Source organism: Castanea sativa, chromosome 3, assembly GCF_040712315.1.
Source record: "Castanea sativa cultivar Marrone di Chiusa Pesio chromosome 3, ASM4071231v1".
Taxonomy (NCBI): Eukaryota; Viridiplantae; Streptophyta; class Magnoliopsida; order Fagales; family Fagaceae; genus Castanea; species Castanea sativa.
This window is the reverse complement of record NC_134015.1, coordinates 28,484,873-28,509,046: the sequence shown is the minus strand read 5'-3', so window position 1 is coordinate 28,509,046 and position 24,174 is coordinate 28,484,873. Positions and strand designations below refer to the sequence as shown.

Below are 24,174 nucleotides of genomic sequence, written 5' to 3'. Positions count from 1 at the left end.
TATAATCATTAGAGATTTTACCAACTGAACTAACTGAAACCCACTAATAATAACCAAAGTTTTTAAAGTGAAGTTTAAAGTGAAATTAAAAAAAAAATGTTTATATGTACAGTAACAATTGAACTGAGGGAGAACCGTGGTAAAAAAAAAAAGAAGAAGGAAAAGACTAAAATAGTAGTAAGTAATAGAAGTAGTAAGTAAATAGTAGAGTAGTATTGAAGCCTACTGGTTTGGGTTTGGGAGGTGGTGTGGAGATGGGAATTAGGCTTGGAAAAACCGCTTTTGTTTTCTAATCCCAAAAAACCCTCAGGTACGGTCTTGCTCTCTCTACCTCCCCTGACCCTCAACCTCAGGCTTGGATTCACTCTCTCTCAGTCTGTATAGCCGTTGAATTAGTAGTAGAGTAGTCTACTAGTCTCTTCCTTCACCCAATTTTTTTTTTTGTTTTTCAAAACAAAAGCAAAACAACTTCAATAATCTTCTTCATCATGTGTGTTCCACTAATAATCTCTCTTTCTCTGCTTCACAGTTCACAGACACAGAAGAAGAAGAAGAAGAAGAAGAAGATAATAGTTGGGTATTGTAATGATAGGGAGATAAATGGGGAGTAGGGTTCCAGTACAACAGCAGCAGCAGCAGTACAATCTGAGATCTGCCAATTCCTTCATTGGAAGCCCTTTACATGACCTCAACACCGTCGATGCTCGCCCCACCGACATCGATTCCATTAGCGATGTCGATCGCGACGCCGTCACCGACGATGATGACACCTTGGACCACCACTCCAATGCCGTTGTCAGTACTCTACTTTCTCCCTCTTCCCCTTTTCTTTCTTCTAAAGTAGAGGAAAGCACTGACTCAACTGACTTTACTGTTTTTCAACCTTAAAAAGGGCTTCTTCTATTTATTATTAAATTAAAATTGAAGAAGGGATATTAGGTTCGGCCGTTCGAGTTAGCTCAATTGGTAAAATTTCCTACGTACCCGACAAACAAATTAGTGTCTTGACTAGATGGTAAATAACAATTATCATGGGCTGGATAGATGTATGCTCTATACTCGCCATGTCTATAATTTCATTATTTTTTAATGATGTCCACATTTAAAATGTGAAATGTTGTGATGCGTACGGATAATATACAATAGAGTGTGTGATAATCAATTTCCTATTAAATCCTATTGTATTTATTGTAAAAAAAAAAAGATGAATGTATTGGCTAATGAGAATTTTTCGTTTCATGTTTGGGCTTGAAGTCAAAACAAAAGTGGATTTGATATTTTTCATGGGATTTGTTTCTATAAGCTCTATGCTATACCTATATGCAAAGTAATTAATTAAATTCTATGTTGATATCATATTTGTTTTAGGACTGTATGCATGAATCCTATAGGAACTCTTTGCCGCTCCATGGTGTAGGAGTTGATGATGACCGTTCTAGCCTTGACAACAATGGGACTTCAAGGTCCCCCTATGATATCCTAACAATTGAAGGTATAATGATTGATTTCATTTTATAAAAAAAAAAAAAAACTGGAATTTTTATGTGCTCTTTGTCCCTTAAATTGGATGATGCCTGATTAGAATTTTTGAACCAGATGTTTCGCCTATTGAATCAGCAAGGTCAAGATTTCTACAAATTATTGTGGATCATTTCATTCTTGATCATGTCACCGAGGTGCCTGATTCTGAGGCTGACTATACTGGGCAGTCTGGCCAAGATAAACTAAATAAGAGGAAGACGAGAGAGGTCCAGTATGAAGGTGACCCAAGATTTGCCTTACCCTTGATGTACGTGGCAAATATGTATGAAACTCTAGTTACTGATGTGAATAGCAGGCTTGTTTCATTGAATGGTATTCGTGACAAGACCATTGGAGTAGCCCTTGAGGCAGCTGGTGGTTTGTATAGAAGCCTGGCTAAGAAATTTCCTAAAAAAGGTATTGCATTTTCCTTCTTTAGGATGACTTTATTGTGATTTATTGCTATTTAAGTTCCTGTATCTTTATGCTTTTGTCCACAGGACCATGTACGTTCAAAAGAAGAGAATTGGCAACTTCTCTTGAAACTAGGTCAAGATTTCCAGAATTAGTTATACAAGAAGAGAAGCGAGTTCGTTTTGTGGTAGTCAATGGTTTGGATATTGTTGAAAAACCAAATAGCATGCCTATTGATGATGCTGAGTGGTAAGTTATACGTTTGTTTATTATGTTGAGAAGGGGTGCATTTCCACTTCACTCTTTGTGGTGTGCCTTTATATCTTTTTTTTTTTTTTTGTTGGCTCTTGAGTGCAGGTTCAAACGGTTGACTGGTCGAAGTGAAGTAGCTGTCTCTCCTCGAGACTATAAGTATTACTCTCCAAGACACAAGTACAGACGTGTTGCATCAAACTCCATGTCTAATATCCCTGGTTTGCCTGTAAGTTTGATATGCCTCCATTTATCAATCTACGGGGTCATCTAGATGTCTGTAGGAAATTATAGGGCTTAATTGCTTTCTAGAAAGAATTTGAAGGTCCTTAATAAGGAAAATATGATGAAAGTAAGAAAGAAAGAAAGGACGAAAGGTAAGAATTCACCCTCTAGATAGGACCACCAATTGATGATCAGATTATTACCATTATTATTTATTTCCACAGTATGTTTTATTTCAACTTTTTGTTGTCTCCATAACAATGATAAATTTGATCATTGATTATGTAAAGAAAATATTGGAAAATGTGACTGCGGTGGCATGTAACACATCCTGATCGCTATGCCACATTGAGTAAACTTAAGGTGGAGTTAACCTTTTTTCTTTCTGATGTGCTTTTTCAGACATATCCTGTTCCGGATAATTCTTCTCCGTTGGCTACTGCTCAAGGTTTCCGCTCTGTAAGTGATGCAAGAGTTACTTTCTAGCTCAAGATTATTGCAATAAATATCTATTTTCTAATGGGATAATATATGGTTGCATTTTATGAATAGCCACATCTGCATCTACATGGGAGTTGGCTAACATTCAGAATCCAGCTATACCTAATTTTAAATATATTTATTACAAAGTCGTATGTGTCGAGGCTTTGTGATCTTTTCTTAGCAAAAAGATTTTCTTAAATTGGCCTTGCTTGTTTTTCACATCCTATTTTGGTTTGCATTTGGTGCAAGTCAAGTGTCTGGATAAGATTGTGTCTCTATTAAGCTTATTAGCTAAGGTTGTGGTAAATATTGTAGCAAAATTTATGATTCAAGCATTACATATTCTAGTGTGTAGCTCCGTGCATATGCACACGGGTACAATTAAAAACAATCACAATTATACATTTTTTTTAGAAGAGCTTCAAATTATACATAGTATTAGCTTATACTTTTTTTAAACCATGGCCTTGTTTGTTTTTCACATTCTATTTTGGTTTGCATTTGGTGCAAGTCAGGTGTCTAGATAAGATTCTGTCTCTATTAAGCTTATTAGCTAAGGTTATTGTCAATATTGTAGCAAAATTTATGATTCAAGCATTAATATACTAGTGTGTTGCTCCGTGCATATGCACACGGGTACAATTAAAAACAATCACAATTATACTTTTTTTTAGAAGAGATTCAAATTATACATAGTATTAGCTTATACTTTTTTTAAACCATACATTTCTAAAATATATAATGGTTTCTCATTATACATATATATATATATAGACACATATATGATTTAGAATTTAATTAGATTTTAGATTCTTTGGTTTTTTCACCCAATAATTCACTTACCACAAAAATTTAAAAAATAAATGGACACATGGCGGAAAATTGGACTCTAATTGCAATCCAATTTAGAATCTATTTGGATTTGGACTCTTTGACTTTCACATTCAATAAATCACTTTGCACAAAATAAAAAATTAAATGGGACACGTTGCGCAAAATTGAGAATCCAATTAAAATCTAATCTAATTGGATTTTCTTGAGCTTTGGCTATATATATACACACACATGTATAGATGTCTTTCTACAACATAGCAGTTCGTGGGTTTTTTCTAGTTTTCTTGATTGATTCTGTAACAAGTAATAAACAAGTAATAATATATAGCTGAACTTGGTCAGTAAGTACATGGGTCGTTCTCATTGTCGTTTAATGTTTGGAAGTTCTCTTGGAACCTCTCTGCAAGTCCATACTTACTAAAAAAATAAAAAATAAAAATCTCTGCAAAGATGCCTAGGCAGTATTATATTTGCTGAACTGCCCCTTCTCGAACCAGAAACGGTTATTTATTTGAAGTGAAGGAATTTGTTCTTTTGTTTGGCTTGTAGGCATGCAAAGTGAGGGTTATTGCAATATTTGAAGAGGACCAAGTGGGAAACTATGGTGAAGGAGAAGGGGGATGGATTGTGGTGAGGGAATTATCAATAATAACAATAATGTTTGAATGTCTTTCTAATGGAGTTATTGATTGATGGAATGTGAAGTTAATTTCCTATCAAATGAGTATTTAGGAATCAACACCTAGGTTGCTTGGAAGTAGTACTAAGCAGGGATAAAAAACCCAGGAATCAACACCTAAGATTGCTTGGAATCAGTACCAAAAAAAGTAACTATAGACACTGAAAAATTTCAGAATATTTTACATTCTCCTTTTCTTTGAGTTGTGCTGGGCCCAGCAGAGATGAGTGACAATTTGATTCTGAGTGTTTGTGAATTTTTACGTGAAACAGTTGGTGCCTGTGGCAGCAATGTTAAAAAAATCCAACAGAAATTTTATCATCATTATCAACTGATTCAACTCTCATTTGGGGTACAAAAGTGTGCATATATAGACTTCTATGACAAGTAATCCCTAACCCTAATTGACTTGGGCTAAAATCCAATTGTTGAATTTAGAAAATGAAATTGACTTTAGAAAATTAAATAAAATTTCAATAACCTAATTAGTTAATAAGACCTAAAATAAAATCTGAATTGACCAATTGTAAAATCATAGTTGACTTCTAAAACTGAATTAAAAGAAAATTATTTTCACTCTCCCATCATGATTCACTAATCCTGAAATGTTGCTACAAATCATTTTTGCCATGATTTGGAGTTTGCTTGGGTTATGCCAAAGGCAGTGGCTCAGATGCTAAGCTATTGGGAAGGAAGATCTCCTCATCATGGAGGTTTTAAAGCTTGAAATGCGGCACCACTGTGTGTTTTGTGGAGAGTCTGTGGTGAACAGAACAGTATAACTTTAGACGGTGTTGCAGATCTAATCATCCACATCAAGAAAACATTTTAAGTCTTTTGTATGCGTAGATGATTCTTTTAGGAAATATTCCTTCTTGTACTGTCTTAGAATTCCTAGACATACTAAGCCTTTCTTTTGTAAATGATTGTTTTTGGCCCTTGTTTTAAATGCAGTCTGGGTCTTTGGGCCCTTTAAGGGTTCCTTTTAAAAGCTCAATGCTGCCCTTCCTTTCTTAAACCATTCTAGTCCATGCCTTTTCATTTTATTCTCTTAGGACTTATCTTGGCTGTCTTAGGGCAGGACTTGTTTACTGAAATTATAATTTGGCTGCCAACAAAACTAAAAATGGAATTTCAGGTACTTAATCTGTAGATATTTCAGTTTGCACGATATGTTCTGGACCCTACAAAATCCATTAAAGAAATGGTAGGAAAAAAAATTGTCCTTGAATCAGGCTAATGATAGTAATTGCTTCACATCAATTTTCATTGAGCTCGGCTTGTGGGCTGGGGGACCTGACAGGAGGTGTGATCCACTGGAATTATAATCCGTCAAGGTTTATGATTATGGGCTCATCCTAGCATCCTTCTCAAGTCGATGCCAAACTTTGGAGACTGACATGAACCTGAGCCGAGAGGATTATTTGAGGGATCTAGTCATGCATTGCCATAGCCAAAGAGAATTGTGATTCTGAAGAACTTAAAGCTGGTAAAACTTATTCAAGTCTTAAAAATGTATCCATTTGCTGGGTGACATAAAAGCTTTTACAATTAGTGGTGCTCAGGTGTGGGGTTGACCTCATATTTATTCCTTTCACACTTCAATGCAAACCTCATTTATAACTTTATATATATGTATGTGCATCATGCAGAAATTAACTAAACTAATTCTTAGTCCCAGCTACTTTTTATTGGTTTTATTTAGATTATTTGTGCTCTCACATTGCCATGGTTGTGTTTGAGGTGTGTGCTTGTGATTTCTTGCATTTTAACAGCATTTATTATAATACAAGGACATGTTCGTTCATTTTTTAACAATCTCTTTTCTTTCACCTTTTTGCAGCCACAAAATCAGCAGCAGACTGTTTGCAAACATCCTATGCAACCACTTTCACATCAGCCCCAATTTCACCCAATTCACCAGAATCATCATCAACCCATGCAGCAAAGTCCACATGCATCCCATTTTGCTCACAATCATCAATGTGTTCCACCTTCACACTTAACTGAAATTTCTCATTGTCATCAACCAACCATATCACAACAGATGGCATGCTTACAACCCCTCACAGGTGGCCATGCTGGAGGGCGCTTGCATGTACTGGTGAGGATTATCAAATTGACATGCTTTTCATCTAATATAAATAATTAGAGCACTTAGTTGAATTTAATAAACATTTTTTTTTTGGGTATGTTACGTGTTATCATAAATTGGGCTTAATGAGCATGTATGTTACAATTAGACTTGTTTACTTAGGGAATACCAAATCTGTGTCCTTGCCTCCTTGGATGCTGCTTTGTATGCTTCAATATAGTTCTTTTTTTCTTCTTCTTTTTGGATAAGTTGTATACTTCAATATAGTCATGAAAGAATACACACAATATTTGACACTGCTTGGCTCTAATGCAAGCTGGTTGGTTCTTGTCAATTTCGTTACAAATATGTTTTCTGTTAACTATGCCTATTTTATAATTGCTAAGTGATAAAGTGATCTTGATACTGTCTTGGTAATCTCTTAATGATATCTGTATTCTGTCATAGGATGCTGCTCTGCATACTCATCTAGGCGTGAAAAAGGAATAAGAAGAAAGTATTTGACACTGCTTGATTCTTTAATGAAAATTTGTTGGTTCTTGTGATTTATTGTGACCAAGATTTTTTTGTGTTAGCTACATCACCAATTTTTTGCCAATAAGTACTAACCTCGAATGGCACTTCCACTTCTCTCAAGTCTGGGTGGAGGGTGAGGTCGTGGGTTCAAAATTGACTAGTTGCATGTGTAACTTACCAATAAAATAATTTGGATAATTTCTAAGTGATAAAGTGATCCTGATACTGCTGGCAACCTACATCACAGTATTCTGAAAATTTTAGCAATTTAAGGTTCCGTTTGTTTCTTAAATAGGATGAGAGAAAAGACAAGCATATACCTGTAGATGGCAAAGATGGCTTTCTGTCTGTAGTAATTGTAGCCAATCTCTGATCATTTTTTTGTCAAGAGCCTTGTAGCTCAATGACATTGCTTGGTCTTTTTTATAAAGAGAACCAAGGTTCAAATCCCTCCTCCTCTACTTGTAACAATTGAATTATCAAAAACATTCCTTCTCATTCTTTGTCCATCCAAAAACCAAATTCGGAGTAAATTAAATGTCAAAGTCACCTAAACTATTCGCACTAACAACACCTTAATGTTAATAGTTTTGTGGTATCTAAATCAAATACATTGGATATATTATTGTTCGGCTTTTTCTTTTTGGCCATAATTATGGCAGCCAAAACAAATTTGGTCAGAGGTAGCTGTGTAGGATAACTGTCCACAGGACTTCTTGGATAACCTGTTATCCATCTTTGAGTAGCAATATTCTGTTATTCATTTATGCTTTATTAAATATGTAATCTGGGTTTATGCGTATTTGTATGTATGTCTTTGTCTTTTCTCTTAATGGCAAAGTAACCATATGAAGGGTTATTTTAATAGATGTTTCCATTGCCTTTTTTGTCAAGTAAAATGTTTTTCTTAATTTTATCATACTGTTTTCATTCACATGTTTATGCTCATATGAGATGTACAGGTGTACTAGCAGTACTGCAAATTTATTATTTTACCTTATTTTTTTGCTTAGAGATTGAGTGAACAATAGCCAGTATGTGATTTCAATATCTGAATTCTGGAGCTGATTTTAGTCCCTCTAACATAATTTATTTTCATTAGAATAATAATCCATTGCCTCTGGAGTGCGTTTGATTAGAACGTTTATGTATACTTGTGCTCAAACTATGCATGACTTCTGGTTCATTCCTCTAAAAAGTTTATTGTCCTTGGGTCTTTATTGATGTTTTTTATTCTTTCTAAATTTTTTCAATTTGTTTGTGGTGCTACTTTTTTGTTTTGTTATGAGACTCCATTTAAAACTCTGTATTTGTGTATTCAATTTTTTTTTAATGGGACTCTAGGGCACAACAAAATCTCTCACACCACCTTTTTTTTGAGTTGTGATGGGTCCTAATATAATTTTTTTAATATATATTTTTATTTTATTTTATTTTGACCTATGATGGGTTAGCACCTTAGCTTGTGAAAATGTTGCAAGATTTTGTTTTGTTCGTAGAAGAACTTTTTTGATGTCTATGGATAACAAAGTAGAATAAGTCCCTTGGCTCTATTAAAAATTGTTCAGGGCAGTATTATCTTTTTCTTTCTAACCTTGTCTTTATCTATGCTTTTCTACTGACCTTTAAGATTGGTTACATTTCAGCCATCCAACCTTGCAAAGTATTGTGACGAGTGTGGGGCCCCATACCTGAGAGAAACTTCTAAGTTCTGCTCAGAATGCGGTGTTAAAAGGTTAGGAACATGATATGGTTTCTACATTTTTTTCTCTAACTCAGTTCAGATTTTTTTTTTTTAGTTATAGGTAATATCAACTTTGTATTAATACAATAACAGATACACAAAGGGGATAAAAGAAGTATATCAACTATACACGCTCAAGTCCCCCTAAGTTTACAATATTTTTAAAAATGTACATGTATATTTATATTTGGTGTAGAAGTCTGAAGTGTGAATTAGTTTTGGTTTTACAACAGAAACAGTGTTTAGCCACCAACAAAATTTGAATTTGAATTGATCCGATATCTTGCAATATTCGTTATTCCATTTGTCATGACTCATGAGAATATGATAAAACTGAGATAAGCTAGTATGCTGTTTTTTTTTTCCCCACAGCTTCCCTTGTTATATCTTTCTTTCAAAGTTGATGAACGCATTTATAGTTTTTATTTTTGTCAATATTTTGGTAAGAGTTACCCGCCTAATTGACATCTGTAAGTTCTATCTATTTGTCATATTTCTTTTCTTTTTAACTTTTTCGCTAATCTGTTTATTTAATCATATTTTTTTTATAGGTTCAATGACTATACTTCAACTTATTTTCAATAACTATATTAAAAAGCTTATTTAAATATGCACTAAGTTTAAGTCATTCGGTCAAGAGCCATGTAGTTCAATTGGTTAGTACCATCTAATGTTTTGAATAAATTTATCTAGGGTTTAAATCACTCCTTTCTCTCTGTATTATTGAATTTATCAACAAAAAAAAAGGTTCTAGTCCCTGCACTAGGGTGTTGGTACTACTGGTCCAAAAATAAAGGAGAAGGAAGAAAGGAAAAGGAAAAAGAAAAAAAAAGAGTTGAGCTTCACTTTTTCAAAACCTTGGTAAGATAATGAAGTAGTGGATGTACTTGCCAGGAGGGAAAGAGAGCAAATGAGCAAATTTGAAGAATATAGCCACTGTCCCATTTTTGTGTCATATAAATATTTATTTTGCAAATTAGTACCCCGGTTAGTGGCCGAGCCAAGATTTTACCTTAGAGAGGAAAATTTTTATAACTAATATATATATATATATATATATATTTCCATATACTCATACATATATGTAGATAGAAACACATATTGTGTATATGCACACAACACACACATTATATATATTGTATATTGTTGTGTTGTAATTTTTTGTATTCAAAATTATATTTATAATACCCATGTAATGATTTTTCATAAATCAATAAATCTAAAATACAGTTTTTGTTAGTTTTTAACTTTTTATTAAACTCATAAATGATTAAATTATAAAAATTTTAAACCATATGATAAATAATTCAGCAACTAAATTTTTAGAGTTTGACTTGAAAACAATATCATGTTATGGAATTGTTATATAGTTGTTTCCATATTTTATTACTTATACACTTATTTTTTGACAAATTATTTAGAGTATTACATAAATAATTTGAACTTTTATACTTTTGAAATGAAATGGGTTTCTTTATTTTATTTTTTTATCATTGATTTTCTTTTATAACTTTTGAAATGAAAATATTTTCTTTCTATACCTTGTCAAATAAGTTTGACTTATTAAAAAAAACAGAGATATATCAACAAAAATACATAAAAATTAGTATAAAAGAAAAATAAAATAAAAAGGAAGAAGTGAATGATATATGAATATCAGGCTCGAATAGGAAATTGTCGTTATAGTGGCATGTTCCAGGGGTTAAGTGAACGGATTATGGAATGAGGATTTTTTTTTAATGCTTTTCTGTCGGTTATGAAATACAAGCAAGCAATTTTCACACACACACACATATATATACACACACATATATATATATATATATATATATATATATTTTTTTTTTTTTTTCTGTTTTGGTAAAAAAAAAAAAAATTCTTTTTTCAGCAAGCACTGATTACGTGTAATACAATTTGCTACCTTTGATGCTATCGGTTGATCATTTTATATTCACTAGTAATAGGCTTGTGTGTTGCAGACTCTTTATTTTATTTGTGTGTGTTAATTGGTACTATTATTATTGTAATGCAAGAAAACTCATAAATATTATTATTTTAAATATCGGGTAACAATTTTTTTTTTCTTCCAGTCGTTGCTAATTAATAGACATTATTAATGAAACAATGATTAAAATTTTATTTATATTATTTTAGTGAAACTACATACAGGGTCCACAAAAATCATTCAATATATTAAAATTATTTATATAACATTTGCAGAGATTATTATTATATAAAATTTGAGACAATACTTTTATATACACAACTGGACAAGAGTTATATGAAATAACAAAATTGAATATCATCTGCTAATTGATTCTCCAAAAAAAAAAACACCTGCTAATCAAAACACCAAAAGAAAAAAAAAAAGATTTCGCATTAACATCAAAATAATAACAATTTTTAAATAATAAAAATATGTAAATCAATCTTTCTCCTCAAGTATCGTTCAATCTTGAATTCAATATACAAAGAGCAATCTGTAAAATGTAAAGTACTAAAACAAATGAAAGAATAAAGGTTAGAAATTAATAGAAAAATACGTGTGTGCACGTGCACGCGAGAGAGAGAGAATAAAGGTTAGAGCTTATGTGTGTGCATGAGAGAGAGAGAGAGAGAGAGAGAGAGAGAGAGAGGGAGGTACCTCTAATAGTGGAGAGCAAAAGAAAAGAAAAATGCAACGGTGAAAAAAATTTCTTATCGAATTTTATAAGCTTGCTGGTTATAATAAGAGGGACAAAGAAATAACATATTTATATATAAAAATATGGAGAGAGAAGAAAAAGAAACATATCCACTAATAAAGAGGAAATGAGGAAGGTTAAAGGTTGGGAAAGGTGAATATTTAAGAAATAAAATATTTTATACGTGTATAAATCATTATTTGCCGTATGGCATTGTATGTTTGCATCACTCTTAAAGATTTTACCTATCATTGATATATATATATATTCACAAAGGAATATGTGTCATTATTTTGTGCATCCACCAATTGTATGATTCAACTTTTATAATATACTAGATAATTTTTCGTGCGATGCGTGGATGCTTGGTAATTTCATTTGAAAATAATTTTTATTTTTTTAAGACTCATATATAGTAATCATTTTGTTATATAGTATTAATGATGTTTCCCATAATATTGTTGAATGCTTTGAAACTTAATTTTCTTAATTCGTATTTTATGATTATAATTTTTCCTTATCCTAAAAGTAGTTTCCGACTATTGAGTGAATTTTTTTTACTAATATATATATATATTTTGTAATTACATAGTTATTAGAAATTTCTAGGAGTTTACACCATATTATAAATTTAATATTTAAAATAATAAAATAACATCTAGATAAAAGGTAAATTTTATTTCTAAAACTGAACACTTCATCAACCACTTCATTCTCACCACCAAATCCCAAGACCCCAATCTCAAACACTTTGTTTGTAATCTAAATGAAACAAAATTATTTGTATAGCAACATATAGAAAACGTAATCAAATAAAGAAAAATTGGCTAAATACACTTCCATTTATCAATATTTAATCGCCTCTAATATGGCTTTTATATTCTTTAAAAAAACAAAAAAACAAAGAAAATTCTAAAATTCAAGAAAAGTATAAGTTAAAAATGGGAGAACTAATCTTGTATTATTAATTTTACACATGAGCTTTGTCTTTATATAGAGAAGTAGAGCACACTAATTAACTTACAATCGTACATCAGAACCATAACAACAAATTAAATCATTTGAAACTAATCTTAACAAACCACAACAATTATAATTTACAACAATAACAAACGTAATAAAAAAAATATAGGTGGATAAGTATTATACATGAAAGATACATGAGAAAGAACATAAAAATTATGTGAAGAACTACCTAATTGTAGCTTTGATGGAGAGAACTAACAATATGATTGTGATTTGTACACCGTTTCACATTATTCCTGAATAGCTGCAACTAAAGTTAGGGTTGCAACTAAAGTTGAGATAATATTGATTCACAACAAAGAAAACTCCATAATAATCATCGTTTTTTACTTTTATGGTTGAGGCTCAAACCAATACCACACTAAATAGTAGTAAAAAAAATGACAAAGAAACCAAGAAATTGTGAGGTCTAAAACAAAATAAAAAAGCACCTAACCTATGGCATGAAGATGAAAGACTATAGGTAGGTGTATATAAAGTAATAGAAGTGCAAGAGGTGAAAAGGGGTGAGTGAAAATGAACTCAAGAAAATAAAGAGTCTTTATCTTTTAAATTTTAATTAGTTCTTATCTATAATGTGGCACTTGAGAAATGTCTTGATACAATGAATTTAAGAAAATAATTTTCTTACCTTTTGAATATTTTTTTCATGGGAATTATTATTTGAATTTTAATTAGTCTTTATCTCTTATGTGGCACTTGAGTCAAGAATTTATGTGAACAAATTCCTTGTAAAAAAGAGCACCACATGACAGAACCTCATACTCTCTCATGTGAAGTATCTACTTTTATATATATATATATATATATATATATATATATATATATATTTATTGATATTGATTATAGGTACTACATTAATTTGTCATTATTTTGGGCGGTTAGGGGGCAATTGCCCCCTCTCTCCCCGGAGTGCCATTTGATCCCTTTTGTGTTTAGCCATCCTACTGAGATGGCTCTAGGACAGAACTCTAAGACAAAACTGTATCGAATCTCATATCATCATAAATAATTCCCTTATTTCTACCTAAAAAAGAAAAATCTTGGGTGAGACGGGTACATGTAGCTATTATCTCACTGACATGTAGGTCTGCGTAGGTCTACGCGTCACAGGATACATTCTCCCAAAAAAATAGCTTGCTAAGAAATTTAGGAGACTTTGGACGGTTGGAGCAGCAGTCCCACTCCACCAACTTATCTTGTTTTTGTTTGGTAGGATTAGAAGGGATAAAAAAAATGGTGAGGTTAAAAATTAGAAAAAAGAAGACGTTGGAATTTTCTATTTTAGAAGTGTTCAAGATGGACAGACCAATGAAAATTTATTGTTTGCATTTCATTGATCTGTAAAATTATAAAATTACAAATTTTTTGTAATAATAACATTATTAAAGAAATATATATATATATATATATATATATATATATATATATATATATATATATATTGGGTAGAGGGAGGGGAACACTAGAGAGAGCATCTTCATTGGCATTTGGCATCTCCCATTTTTTGTGTCCTTTTGACCCCCAGTGGAGTGAGTTTATGACTCTACCAAACCTATTCTTAGTTTCCATCATACTCTTTTAAGTCCTTACCCAACAACATCAACAACAACGACCTCCATAAACCTTCCCTTCCTCCCAAATTCCAAACATTGTTGAATCCTCCTCAAAGAAACCTCAACCCCAACCTCAAACCATGAGCTTCACTTTAGCAACATCCTCATCCTCATCCTCATCATCTCTCAACAACAATCACAATCACAATCACAATCACCTCTCCTCCACTTCAAAACCACCCTTACCTTCTTCCTCTCTCCGTTTCCCCACTCCCACCAATCCCCAAAAGCGCCTCACAATCATCTCAAATGCCACCAACCAAAAAAACACACACCCCATTATTCAAACACTCACTCACTACACAAAAGCAGCAATTCTCATAGGTGCCACTGCCTCTATGATCGGAAACCTCTCTGTTCTTCCGGCGAAAGCTGAACCTCCCACAACCATCACCGAACAAAACCCAGTTCTTGAAGAAGACCAAGACCAAGAACAAGCCCAAAAACAGCCGCTATCCGAGCTTCTGGACTCCAATTCTGAAGCGGTTGAGGCCTTAAAATCGCTTTTACAACAGAAGCTCGAGAATGGCGAGGACGAGGAGGGTCTTAAGGTTTTAAGACGCCTGGTCTCCGCGCAGCCCAACGTGACTGAGTGGAAGTTCCTTCTGGCTAGGTTGTTAAGCGAAGTGGGAGATACCGAGAATGCACGCAAGGTGTTCGAAGAAATTCTCGACTCTAACCCGTTGAGTTTCGAGGCGTTGTTCGAGAATGCATTGCTGATGGACCGATGCGGGGAAGGCGAGGCGGTGATTACGCGGTTGGAAGAGGCGTTGAGGATTGCGGAGGAGGGAAGCAAGGCGAAGGAGGCTCGAGACGTGCGGTTGATAATGGCACAGATACAGTTTTTGCAGAAGAATGTGGAGGAGGCTTTGAAGAGTTATCAGGAATTGGTTAAGGAAGACCCAAATGACTTTAGGCCCTATTTTTGTCAGGGGATGATTTATAGCTTGCTAGATAAGAATGCAGAGGCCAAAGAGCTGTTTGCTAAGTACAGGCAACTTTCTCCTAAGAAGTTTGAAGTGGAGGGCTACTTGAGGACCCCATTGTCTAGGATGAAGCTATTTGGGTCTGACCAGAATTGAGTTTGGGTTGTTCAACTTCAATATGCTGGAATAAGGTGAAGGCAGTGTGGGTTTTTGCTGATCGGGTAATCCTATGGCCTATGCCTATGTCAAATTTTGATAGTTACTTTACTTTTTATATTTTGGTTTGTTACAAGTTAATCATGAATTCTAAGTCTCAAAGAGGATCATTAGGGAAACAAGGAAATAAAATTTTAAATAAGTGGAAATAAAGATAGATTTTCTTGTTATCTGTAGTTTTTATTTTCTTAATTGGTCCTTGAAGATTGATCTCAAATATTATTTTTGGAGTGTTAAAAAATTTTAGATTTAAATACACTAGTATTGGTCCTTAAAGTTTAACCCATAAGTGAATTTGAGATGTCATCACTCTATAAAGATTGAAAACGATCACTTAATTTTTTTATTTTTTATTTATTTTTTATAAGAACTAAAATCAACCACTTTAAGTTCTTTAGGGACTAAAAGTGATCGTTTTTAAGTTTGTAATGGACTAAAAGTAATCGATTTAAATTTCATGGACTAAAATTGGTCATGTGTGGAAGTTTTGGGCCCAACAGTATATTTTAGCCAAATTTTTATTAGTAATAAGTTCATTTAGCTAAAGAGAATTGTGTTCCCACATTGGGTCTTCAGAAGCTTGTCTTGCCTATACACTACAACCTTCGAACTACAAGCCCCACAAACCAAACCTTTTCGTCAATCAGAGGCTACTAGAATCTCACAATGATATCCACCTTCCTCCAATATCTTGGGTGCTAATAATAGTCTCCATGAGAATTTGGAACTAGACTGAAGATAATGTTTCTTTCAGTATTCAAATGGTGAATAATGTAGAGAGAGTCTCTATATAGTCTCCCATGATTGTGAATTTGTAATTAACTTTAAATGAAAACTTGAAGAGAGATGGGCATGTTAATTTTAGGCATTTTCAAGTAGTAGGTTATCCCACTTCTCCCACTTAAGTGATGACTCCCTCATCGGATCATGTTTTACTTAAATTTAAATACATGTTGACCCATGTAGATTCTTTGCCCATTTAAGCGATAACAAGGTTTTGCCCGACTCATGACCCATGGAGTGTCTACAAGGATCGTGAACCGGGGCAAAACCTTGTTAAAGAGTACTCTCCCGAAGCTTCTTGCATTGCAGTTAGCTTCACAGACCGTTGAAGTTCAATTGTGGAACTGAGTTATGCAAATGAGTTACTTAGGGTTAATGGCTAGTGAATTAGATTTGTTAGGAGAGTTGTTTGTTAATCAAGTTGTTGTATAAGTACTTGTATACTGACTAATAATGTAGTGTGCGTGGTTCAGTTTCTTTTTCAGATTCATTCTCTCTATTTCCTCTCTTCTCTCTCTGTCTTGTTTCACAGATATTCAGTCCATGTCTTTCTTATTCTAGTATGGTATCAGTGCCCCATTAAGATCCAGGTTTCTGCTACAACAAATCCAAATTCTTCCACATATGTTTCACAACAAACGCCTATGTTTTTGTTATCAAACATATCAAATTTAGTGTTCTTCTAAGCTATTCTAAGGTTAATAATGTGGAATTGGTAAGAACTATGATAGTGGTTACTTCAAGGGAACTTGGCCTCCTAAGATAGAAAGGGATGAGAGTGAGAGAAGGAATCAAGAACAACTAGAATTATCATTTTATTCATACCATCCTCTTGTACAATTGTCTTTCTTATACACTCTTCTAAACACAGCTGGCACAATCAGTTATACCACAGCTGACCAACGCGGTTAGTTATTCCAACTGATTCTGCCCACTAACTAACTCTTCCACCTGTACAACACTCTTGATACAACTCACATGTACACAGTTACAATTATACAGACTAACTCTCAATTAAGGCCCTAACATTTAGTTTCTGTCAAACTAACTTTTCAAAAAAAAAAAAAAAGATAAAAGAAAAAGAGAAGTTTCTGTTAAACTAGATCAAAGCAATTACGTATGTGGAAATATCAAATTACATCTATTCCCAAAGTTTACTCACTATTAAGCTTTGTTGAGAGCTTGCAACTATGTCCTAGTCAGTTTCTTCAAGACGAGAGTGGTAGTGTCAAAGCACATGAAAGTTCATTGTATTATTGCCCGGGACCAAGCCAAAGCTTCATGTTAGCCATGTCCTACTCAGTTTTTAACACACATGAATTCGACATTGTCAGCTCCGAAACCCTCTCTTGCAGTCAGACAGAGCACTGCACATGGTGTTTGGGAGGTGGTAGAAAGACAATATACCTCTCAGTTTTTAGATCCAATGTGCTAAACCTCAAATGGAGCTCCACAGCTTCAGAATAACAATGATTCAGTAAGCATGTATCTTCAACGAATTAAAGAAGGGAGAGACAAGCTAGCAGTAATGGGGGGTTCAAATTTCAAATGAAAAAAAATTACATATAGTTCTCAAAAGGCTTCCACATGAATACCATGCCTCTGGTTCTGCCATGAGGACTCATAATGAGACAATTTCGTTTGAAGACATTCACGTACTGCTCACTTTAGAGGAACAATCTCTAAAGGATTCTTAAATAATAGATTTTCTTACGTACTTTTCAATGATGTCTTGTTTGCACAATCTGATATCATTTGACTACATTAATCAAACCATTTGGATACTGTTTATTTTGCTAAAAACTGAAAATACTGTAGCAAAATAATTTTTAAATATGTGAATAGTATTGTAGGACAAATTTTTAATGAAAGTTTTGGTGAAAAAAAGATGTTTGTGGGTCCCGTGAACAGTGCACGGGACTCACTGATAGTGCCATTCCAGTGAAAAATTTGGACGTTCAAAGAGGTAGTGGGTTCTGTGCACAATGCATAGGACCCACTGGTAGGTCTGTGTCCCATGTGAAATGTGCTTCTGGTAAAAAAATAAAAATAAAAAAAGAGGAAAACACAGACGGCTTATAAGCTCTATCCAAACGCTCATTGAATAGAAAATTGCAAAGTATTAAAGCAATTTTTTCCCCCTTGATTTTTGGATATCTTGCACGATTCAAGATAACATGATTGATTCAAACAATGAATGGATAAATTGATGGGAAATTCATGATAGATCCACGTTTACTCTGTATTGGATGGTTATTTTTCCTGTCAAATTTTGATTTAACTTGATCAAAGATAACATTTTGCAATAAATTCCAATTTCCCATTGGAGTTGGTGTGCTCAAGAACCATGTAATTCCAAGACTCAAACCAAATATCTCACGGGAAGTTCCCATAAGACCAACCCATTGAGGTAACTCGTGTAATTCAACTTCTGAAGCCTTTTTTTTTTTTTTTTGGAGAAAAAAGAATGAATTTTTATAAAACTAGATTTTTCATTTTGCTTTAAGCTAAAATAATAATGAATTTTCTTATAAAGTTTAGCAAGAGATAAAATGGGGTATTCACAATTTGTTCACTAGTTAGTTCTTTCTTTGATACATATAACTTGAGAATCCTATTTAAAACCCCAAAATTCAGTATTGATACATTTTTCCTTAATAATAAAATTATTTTAGGAATTCTCTTGCAATGGCTGGTATTCGCTCCAAGGAACCCTAAATATTGACGACATGCAACCCTTATTATTGATTCTTAAACTTTTTTTTTTTTTCTTTTTTCCACTTGTCGTGAACTTCAAACAGCCTTAGGTGCCAAAGTTTATCTGTTTTTTCCTACTCTGATCCTCTGTAAATTCCTTCGTGAATTTTTTACTGCATCACTTTTCTTACAAACATCCAAACCAAAAAGAACAAGCAAAATGCTTTAATCATTTCAATTACTTCTCACTACTTCTTAATTTTAATTTTTCACCCCCTTCAATACCCTCATAAACTCACATACTATTAAGAATTGGAAAATGAGAATATTTAGGGCAACCTGAACCTAGTGAATCATTGTTCTTTAATTACAATCAGAAGCAACCTTAAATCTGAAATAGAGAAAACTTGTATCCCCACACACTGCTCAAGAAGATGGGACAAGACAATCTCCTTTGAAAATCACATTGCCCTTGAATTGCAGATTCTATAGCCTTGTGGTATACAGCACTAAGTGCTAAGTATTGAAATTGAAAGAACTTTTCTGAAATGCTAGATTGTTCATCTCTTTCAAGTGCACATAGAAGACAATTTCTGAAAGGTGCGATACATAACAACTTTCAACTCATGTACATCTATTTATCTCTTACCGCCACTTTTTTTACCCCTCTTGTTTTTCTAGGACTTGTTACCTTTCCCCTTATTTTCTGTTTACCGGCTGTTTTTGCTGTTGGAGACCGACGCAACATCAGCACTGCTATTTTCCTTAGCTTTGCTATCACTGTCCTCTACATCACACTGCTGCTCATTTGATATATTGCCAGAAGTCTCAACCACAAGGTTTGTGCCCTGTTGGAAGAATAGCTTACTTAAGATAGGTTCCAGATTTGGCCTTCTTGACAGCAATCTCTTGCAAAGTTCTCGAATTGTTGACATATTGTTTCCAAGTTCCAGTTCACTGAGAACTGAGAAGGTCGTGCAAAAGAGAGAAGGAAGAAAAAAAGGTCAGTGAAAAAAAGGGAAGGTTTTGATATTCAATGACTACTAGGTACACGAGTTATAAAACAAAGTAAAAATGGGCCAATCTAATCCATCAATAATGTACAATTTTGAATAAGGACCCCTTTTGGACAAAGCAAAAGAAGGCTAGTCATTTCAAAGTCAATGTATATACTGACCTCACATCCAGTGCAGCAGAAAGTTGCGTCAGTTCATCAACCATGCTGTCTACTTCCTCCAATAGGTTTTCATCAACATTGTCGATAGTATTCTGAAGGCGTTCATTCTTAACAGTACTTACAAGGTGAATACTTTTCTCCACATTCACCTGCTATTTACATAGGAACAGAATAAAAATTTAGTATGATGCTCATTTGTGAGTATTCTTTTCACTGAAGTCAAATATTATATGAAAATTTTGCATTACCTTACATAGGAAAAGAATAAAAATACAGTATGACGCTCATTTGCATAAGCCTTTTGCTGAAGTCATATATTATTTGAAAATTTTGCATTACCTTCATTATTTGGACATTTGACAAAAAGCACCTTGGATCTTTACCACACTCCAACGACTTCAAATCTTCAAATATTTCCCGAAAGTAATTCACTCGCAGCTTGCTTCCATTTATGTTGTTCAAGTCCCCCTGATCTGCCACCACAGCCAAGTTTGAAGGTGCAGTCTTACAATTGTCTTGATCATAAGTGCCTGAAGAAAGCACTTTAATAAAAAATAATCACATTTTCTCTTATGTGGTTAGGTTGTGTTGATTAAAGTATTATCAGAAAATGCTAGAGATACAAATTTTTTTACAAACTGCTGATGTAGCAAGTGGTTATTTGTAAACAAAAAAGTAAAGTTAGTGGTAGGTTCAAATGAGAACCAATCAGAAGTTGGCCACAACAAAAGTTCGTAAAATTGTTGTAAAATAGGTTGTGCATGTAGTATTAGTCAATATTATCTAGTGGAAAGCAATAAATAAGGAAAGAGATTTGTAAAAATGTTGTAAAATAGTTTATGCATATAGTATTACTCAATATTATCTAGAGGAAAGCAATAAATAGAGAGAGAGAGAGAGAGAGAGAGAGAGAGAGAGAGAGAGAGAGAATGCTAGTATTAATTAGATAATATAAGGTAGAAAGTAATAACATTTAATGATGTTGTTTTAACTGTTAGATCTCTTAGAAATCTACGGTTTAAAAAATGTGTAACTTTTCAAGAATTACACCAAGGGTCTATTTGGATAAGCTATTTTAAAAAGTGCGTTTTTAAAAAATATCATTTTTAAAATGTGCGTTTTGAAAACATCATTTTTAAAACCATAGATAAGAGTTTGGTAAAAATGTGAAAATGTGCGTTTTCTATTTTTAAGACCCTAAGTATGTGTTTGGATAAATTGTTTTAAAAATTGCTATTTTAGGTGTAAATTACAAAAAAAAAAGAGAGACTAAACTATATTGTTAAGATTATCTTGTCATTTTTTTTTCCTGTTATGAGTGTTTTTTTTTAAAGGATTAACAATTGCATTAATAATAATAAAAAATTAATGATGATCACGATGTTGTTGAAATTCATAGAGAGAAGTTTCTCAAAGAAAAAAAATCACAAGGAGAAAGACTATAAATGATTAGGAAAATAAATATATTAACATGTTTATTACCAACAATATCAATACTTTGACCCGCACATTATAACAATAATAATAAAAATAAAAATAAAAATAAAAAAGCTCTTTACCAAAACATTAAAATTTGTCTAAAATAGAAATAATGAAAATATTGTTTACAAACCACAAACAGACCGAGCTATCTTCTCATGAATAGATTTCATCTCCTCATCATGTATATTCTCAATGTTTGCCTGACTGCTACTATCTTCTTCACTAATGTTACTTCTTGGATTGTCCAAGTTATGCTCATCCCATTCAAATCCCTCATCCTCTCTGTCGTGTTTTCTAATAAAATTATGCAAAACACAAGTAGCAACTATAATGTTTCTTTATTTCTCAAAAAAAAAAAAAAAACTATAATGTTTCTTTGGTCCTTAATGTTGTAAGATGTCATTTGTTTCAAAATTTTCCATCTATTCTTCCACACTTCAAAAGTTCTCTCAATTGCACTTTTAAGTGATGAGTGAACATAGTTAAACCTTTCTTCTAGGTGATTTCCACGACTAGCTTGTCGAAAATCTGGAAGATGGCACCTTTGTCCCTTATAAGGTGTCAAATATCCTTTCCTTAAGGGGTATCCAGCATCAACTAAATAATATTTTCCCAGTAAAAGAAAAAAAAAAACACATAAGATGTGCATAAATAATATCCTTCATATATATTTAATATAATATATACCTTGTGGTGGTTTTGGAAAGTTGATAGATTGTCGACGAATAGCATCTAAGAAAATACGTGTCATGTGCTACACCTTTCCTTCCAACCATAACAATTATGAAAAGTAAATCAAAATCACATGCCGCCATCACATTAAAAGTTGGCACACTATTTCTATTATAATATGGAGTTTTCTTGTCTTCTACAACAACAACTTGGATATGTGTACCATCAATGACACCAATACTATCCTAAAATAAGATACAAATTTTAGTAACTTAGGAAATAATCCTAGCAATGATTAGAAGCAAATTATAATGATTGAAATGCATACCTGAAACTGTGGCATGTACAATGGATTTTTTTTGTATATGTCTTAGAACTGCACTAAATGTAGGGTCAGAAGGCTTGAGGATATCCATTGATATTATGTTAAGACATTTTAAAACTCTATGAAAATGTCTATTTATAGTCTCACCAGAATGTTAGAATCTTTCTTAAACCAACCTGTTACATGCTCCTTGTCCGAGTATCATCAAACACATACTTACTAACCTTCAAGCCTAATATGCCTTGTGTGCTGAAGTTCATATGTATGTTGTAAAACATTACACAATTGAAGGAAAACATGTGGCTTCATTCTTAACATTTGGTATATTTTGCTTCATTACCAGTCAAACAATCCATCAACCACCTATAGTCATTTTGTTCAGAATCTCTACAAAGTTCTTTATTAATATATTTCATATAATACGTCATTGCTGTATGACATCCAACAACAACAAGATCATATAATTCATCATCATCTTCCACATCATAAGAATGATCATCATCACTATTATCAATATAATCATTGTAATCCATATGAATGACACCTAAAATGATAACACAAAATTAGATAAATCACAATAAATAAATTGTTTAAACAATTAAAGAAATAATATCCATTAAAAATATTGTTAAAACATCCCAACAAATTCAAACACACCCTAACAATCACATTATTCAAATGATAAAATAATAAACCACGAAAAACCTCACAAAGAATACATTTTAAAGCAATTGTCTTCCTAATTAATTAGTGCCAAAGTAGTGTCCCCCTAACAATTTTGCTTCATCTTGCAGCAACTGAAGTTGCAAATGTGGTTCTCCCATCATGACAAATATCTCTCTCTTCTCTTGTTTCTGAAAAATACGAGCTGCCGTAAGGTAGAGTTCAGAACCCTTCTCAATGTCAATGTTCCATGACATTATGAATAGTACTACTTGGCTCCACTGAACAAGATGAGTTCCTTAACTCCACAACATCACAAATACGACTAAGTTGTTATGTCAACTTTAATGCTATTCCTCCTTTCTTCCCTTTGCCTTGTGTGGATGATAGCAAAGTTCACCCTTTTCCTTTGTCTTGTGTAGAAAGATTAGGATTCTTGTCTTCATCATCATCATCATTTTTCTTTGGAGAGGATAAGTCAACAGAAGTGTCACTTAACCCCTCCTTAAGTTTCTCAACATCATTAGGTAACACACCTGAAGAGAGGGCCCACGCTAAATGTCATGCTCCAAACCCAATAGGGTCCAAAGCATGAAAAACAGAGCCTTCAAAAGAGACTATACAGGATTTTTTTTTCTTTCCGTTTGATAAAGTAAATAAATATGTTAATCTCTCCACAATATAAGTCAAAGCTTTATGACACATTTACAAACAATACAAACTACAAATCATGTGTCTCCAAATGTACATAACAATCCAAAGTTCCAAATAAAATAAACACAAAGTCGCACTCCTCTCTAAGATACGTAACCTCAACAGAAAATCTAGACCTACCACGCCCAAGGCTAACAAACCTTAAGAGCCCAATCTCCAGTAGAATTAGCTATAGCCTTAATAAATTTAGCAAGTTGAGTCACCAACAATTTATAGCACAAATCTCCCACTTAACATAATAGTCCAATCACCACTAATAAACTAAGCTTCATGCCCGACGTATAACTAATTTATCTGTAAAACTGTTAGGAAGTGGGATGAGCTAAACCCTAGTAAGTAGCATAATTAGTGGGGTGGGGGAAATTCAGGTTTCATGATAATGAGCATTTTACAATCTTGATTTATAATTAACAGAATAGCAAAGTCCATA

At 33.1% G+C, this 24,174-nt stretch overlaps 3 protein-coding genes across 7 annotated transcripts; 2 read left to right on the top strand and 1 right to left on the bottom strand.

The window, feature by feature from the left end:
- The first annotated feature begins 206 nt into the window (after positions 1-206).
- Positions 207-9,054, top strand: LOC142630039 (uncharacterized protein At2g02148). Of its 5 annotated transcripts, none has more exons than XM_075804107.1 (9): positions 207-310; positions 530-795; positions 1,369-1,492; positions 1,597-1,938; positions 2,022-2,184; positions 2,293-2,416; positions 2,815-2,871; positions 6,252-6,512; positions 8,666-9,054. In XM_075804107.1, exons 2-9 carry the CDS (start codon positions 601-603, stop codon positions 8,765-8,767), a joined length of 1,368 nt encoding a protein of 455 aa, XP_075660222.1. In that variant the 5' UTR covers positions 207-310; positions 530-600; the 3' UTR covers positions 8,768-9,054. The 5 variants fall into 5 exon arrangements, with proteins under 5 accessions (XP_075660222.1, XP_075660218.1, XP_075660219.1 ...); XM_075804103.1 differs by having other exon boundaries at positions 2,815-2,880; XM_075804104.1 differs by having other exon boundaries at positions 267-403; positions 2,815-2,880.
- Positions 9,055-13,925: 4,871 nt separating this feature from the next.
- Positions 13,926-15,401, top strand: LOC142630067 (protein SLOW GREEN 1, chloroplastic-like). Its single transcript, XM_075804141.1, has one exon. It carries the CDS (start codon positions 14,170-14,172, stop codon positions 15,169-15,171), a length of 1,002 nt encoding a protein of 333 aa, XP_075660256.1. The 5' UTR covers positions 13,926-14,169; the 3' UTR covers positions 15,172-15,401.
- Positions 15,402-19,220: 3,819 nt separating this feature from the next.
- Positions 19,221-22,385, bottom strand: LOC142628779 (uncharacterized). Its single transcript, XM_075802818.1, has 6 exons — positions 22,371-22,385; positions 22,058-22,287; positions 21,501-21,664; positions 20,228-20,418; positions 19,889-20,037; positions 19,221-19,668 (listed from the first exon to the last, which is right to left on the bottom strand). The coding sequence occupies exons 1-6, from the start codon at positions 22,383-22,385 to the stop codon at positions 19,422-19,424; spliced, it is 996 nt and encodes a 331-aa protein (XP_075658933.1). The 3' UTR covers positions 19,221-19,421.
- Positions 22,386-24,174: the final 1,789 nt, after the last annotated feature.

Coding starts and splice junctions, on each gene's coding strand:
- LOC142630039 (XM_075804103.1), top strand. CDS start 601: ATGGGGAGTAGGGTTCCAGTACAACAGCAGCAGCAGCAGTACAATCTG. Junction 1,939..2,021: donor TAAGAAATTTCCTAAAAAAG/GTATTGCATTTT, acceptor TTTTGTCCACAG/GACCATGTACGTTCAAAAGA. Junction 6,513..8,665: donor GAGGGCGCTTGCATGTACTG/GTGAGGATTATC, acceptor GTTACATTTCAG/CCATCCAACCTTGCAAAGTA.
- LOC142630067 (XM_075804141.1), top strand. CDS start 14,170: ATGAGCTTCACTTTAGCAACATCCTCATCCTCATCCTCATCATCTCTC.
- LOC142628779 (XM_075802818.1), bottom strand. Junction 20,038..20,227: donor CAAATGTCCAAATAATGAAG/GTAATGCAAAAT, acceptor TGTAAATAGCAG/GTGAATGTGGAGAAAAGTAT. Junction 19,669..19,888: donor TCTGCTGCACTGGATGTGAG/GTCAGTATATAC, acceptor CTCAGTTCTCAG/TGAACTGGAACTTGGAAACA.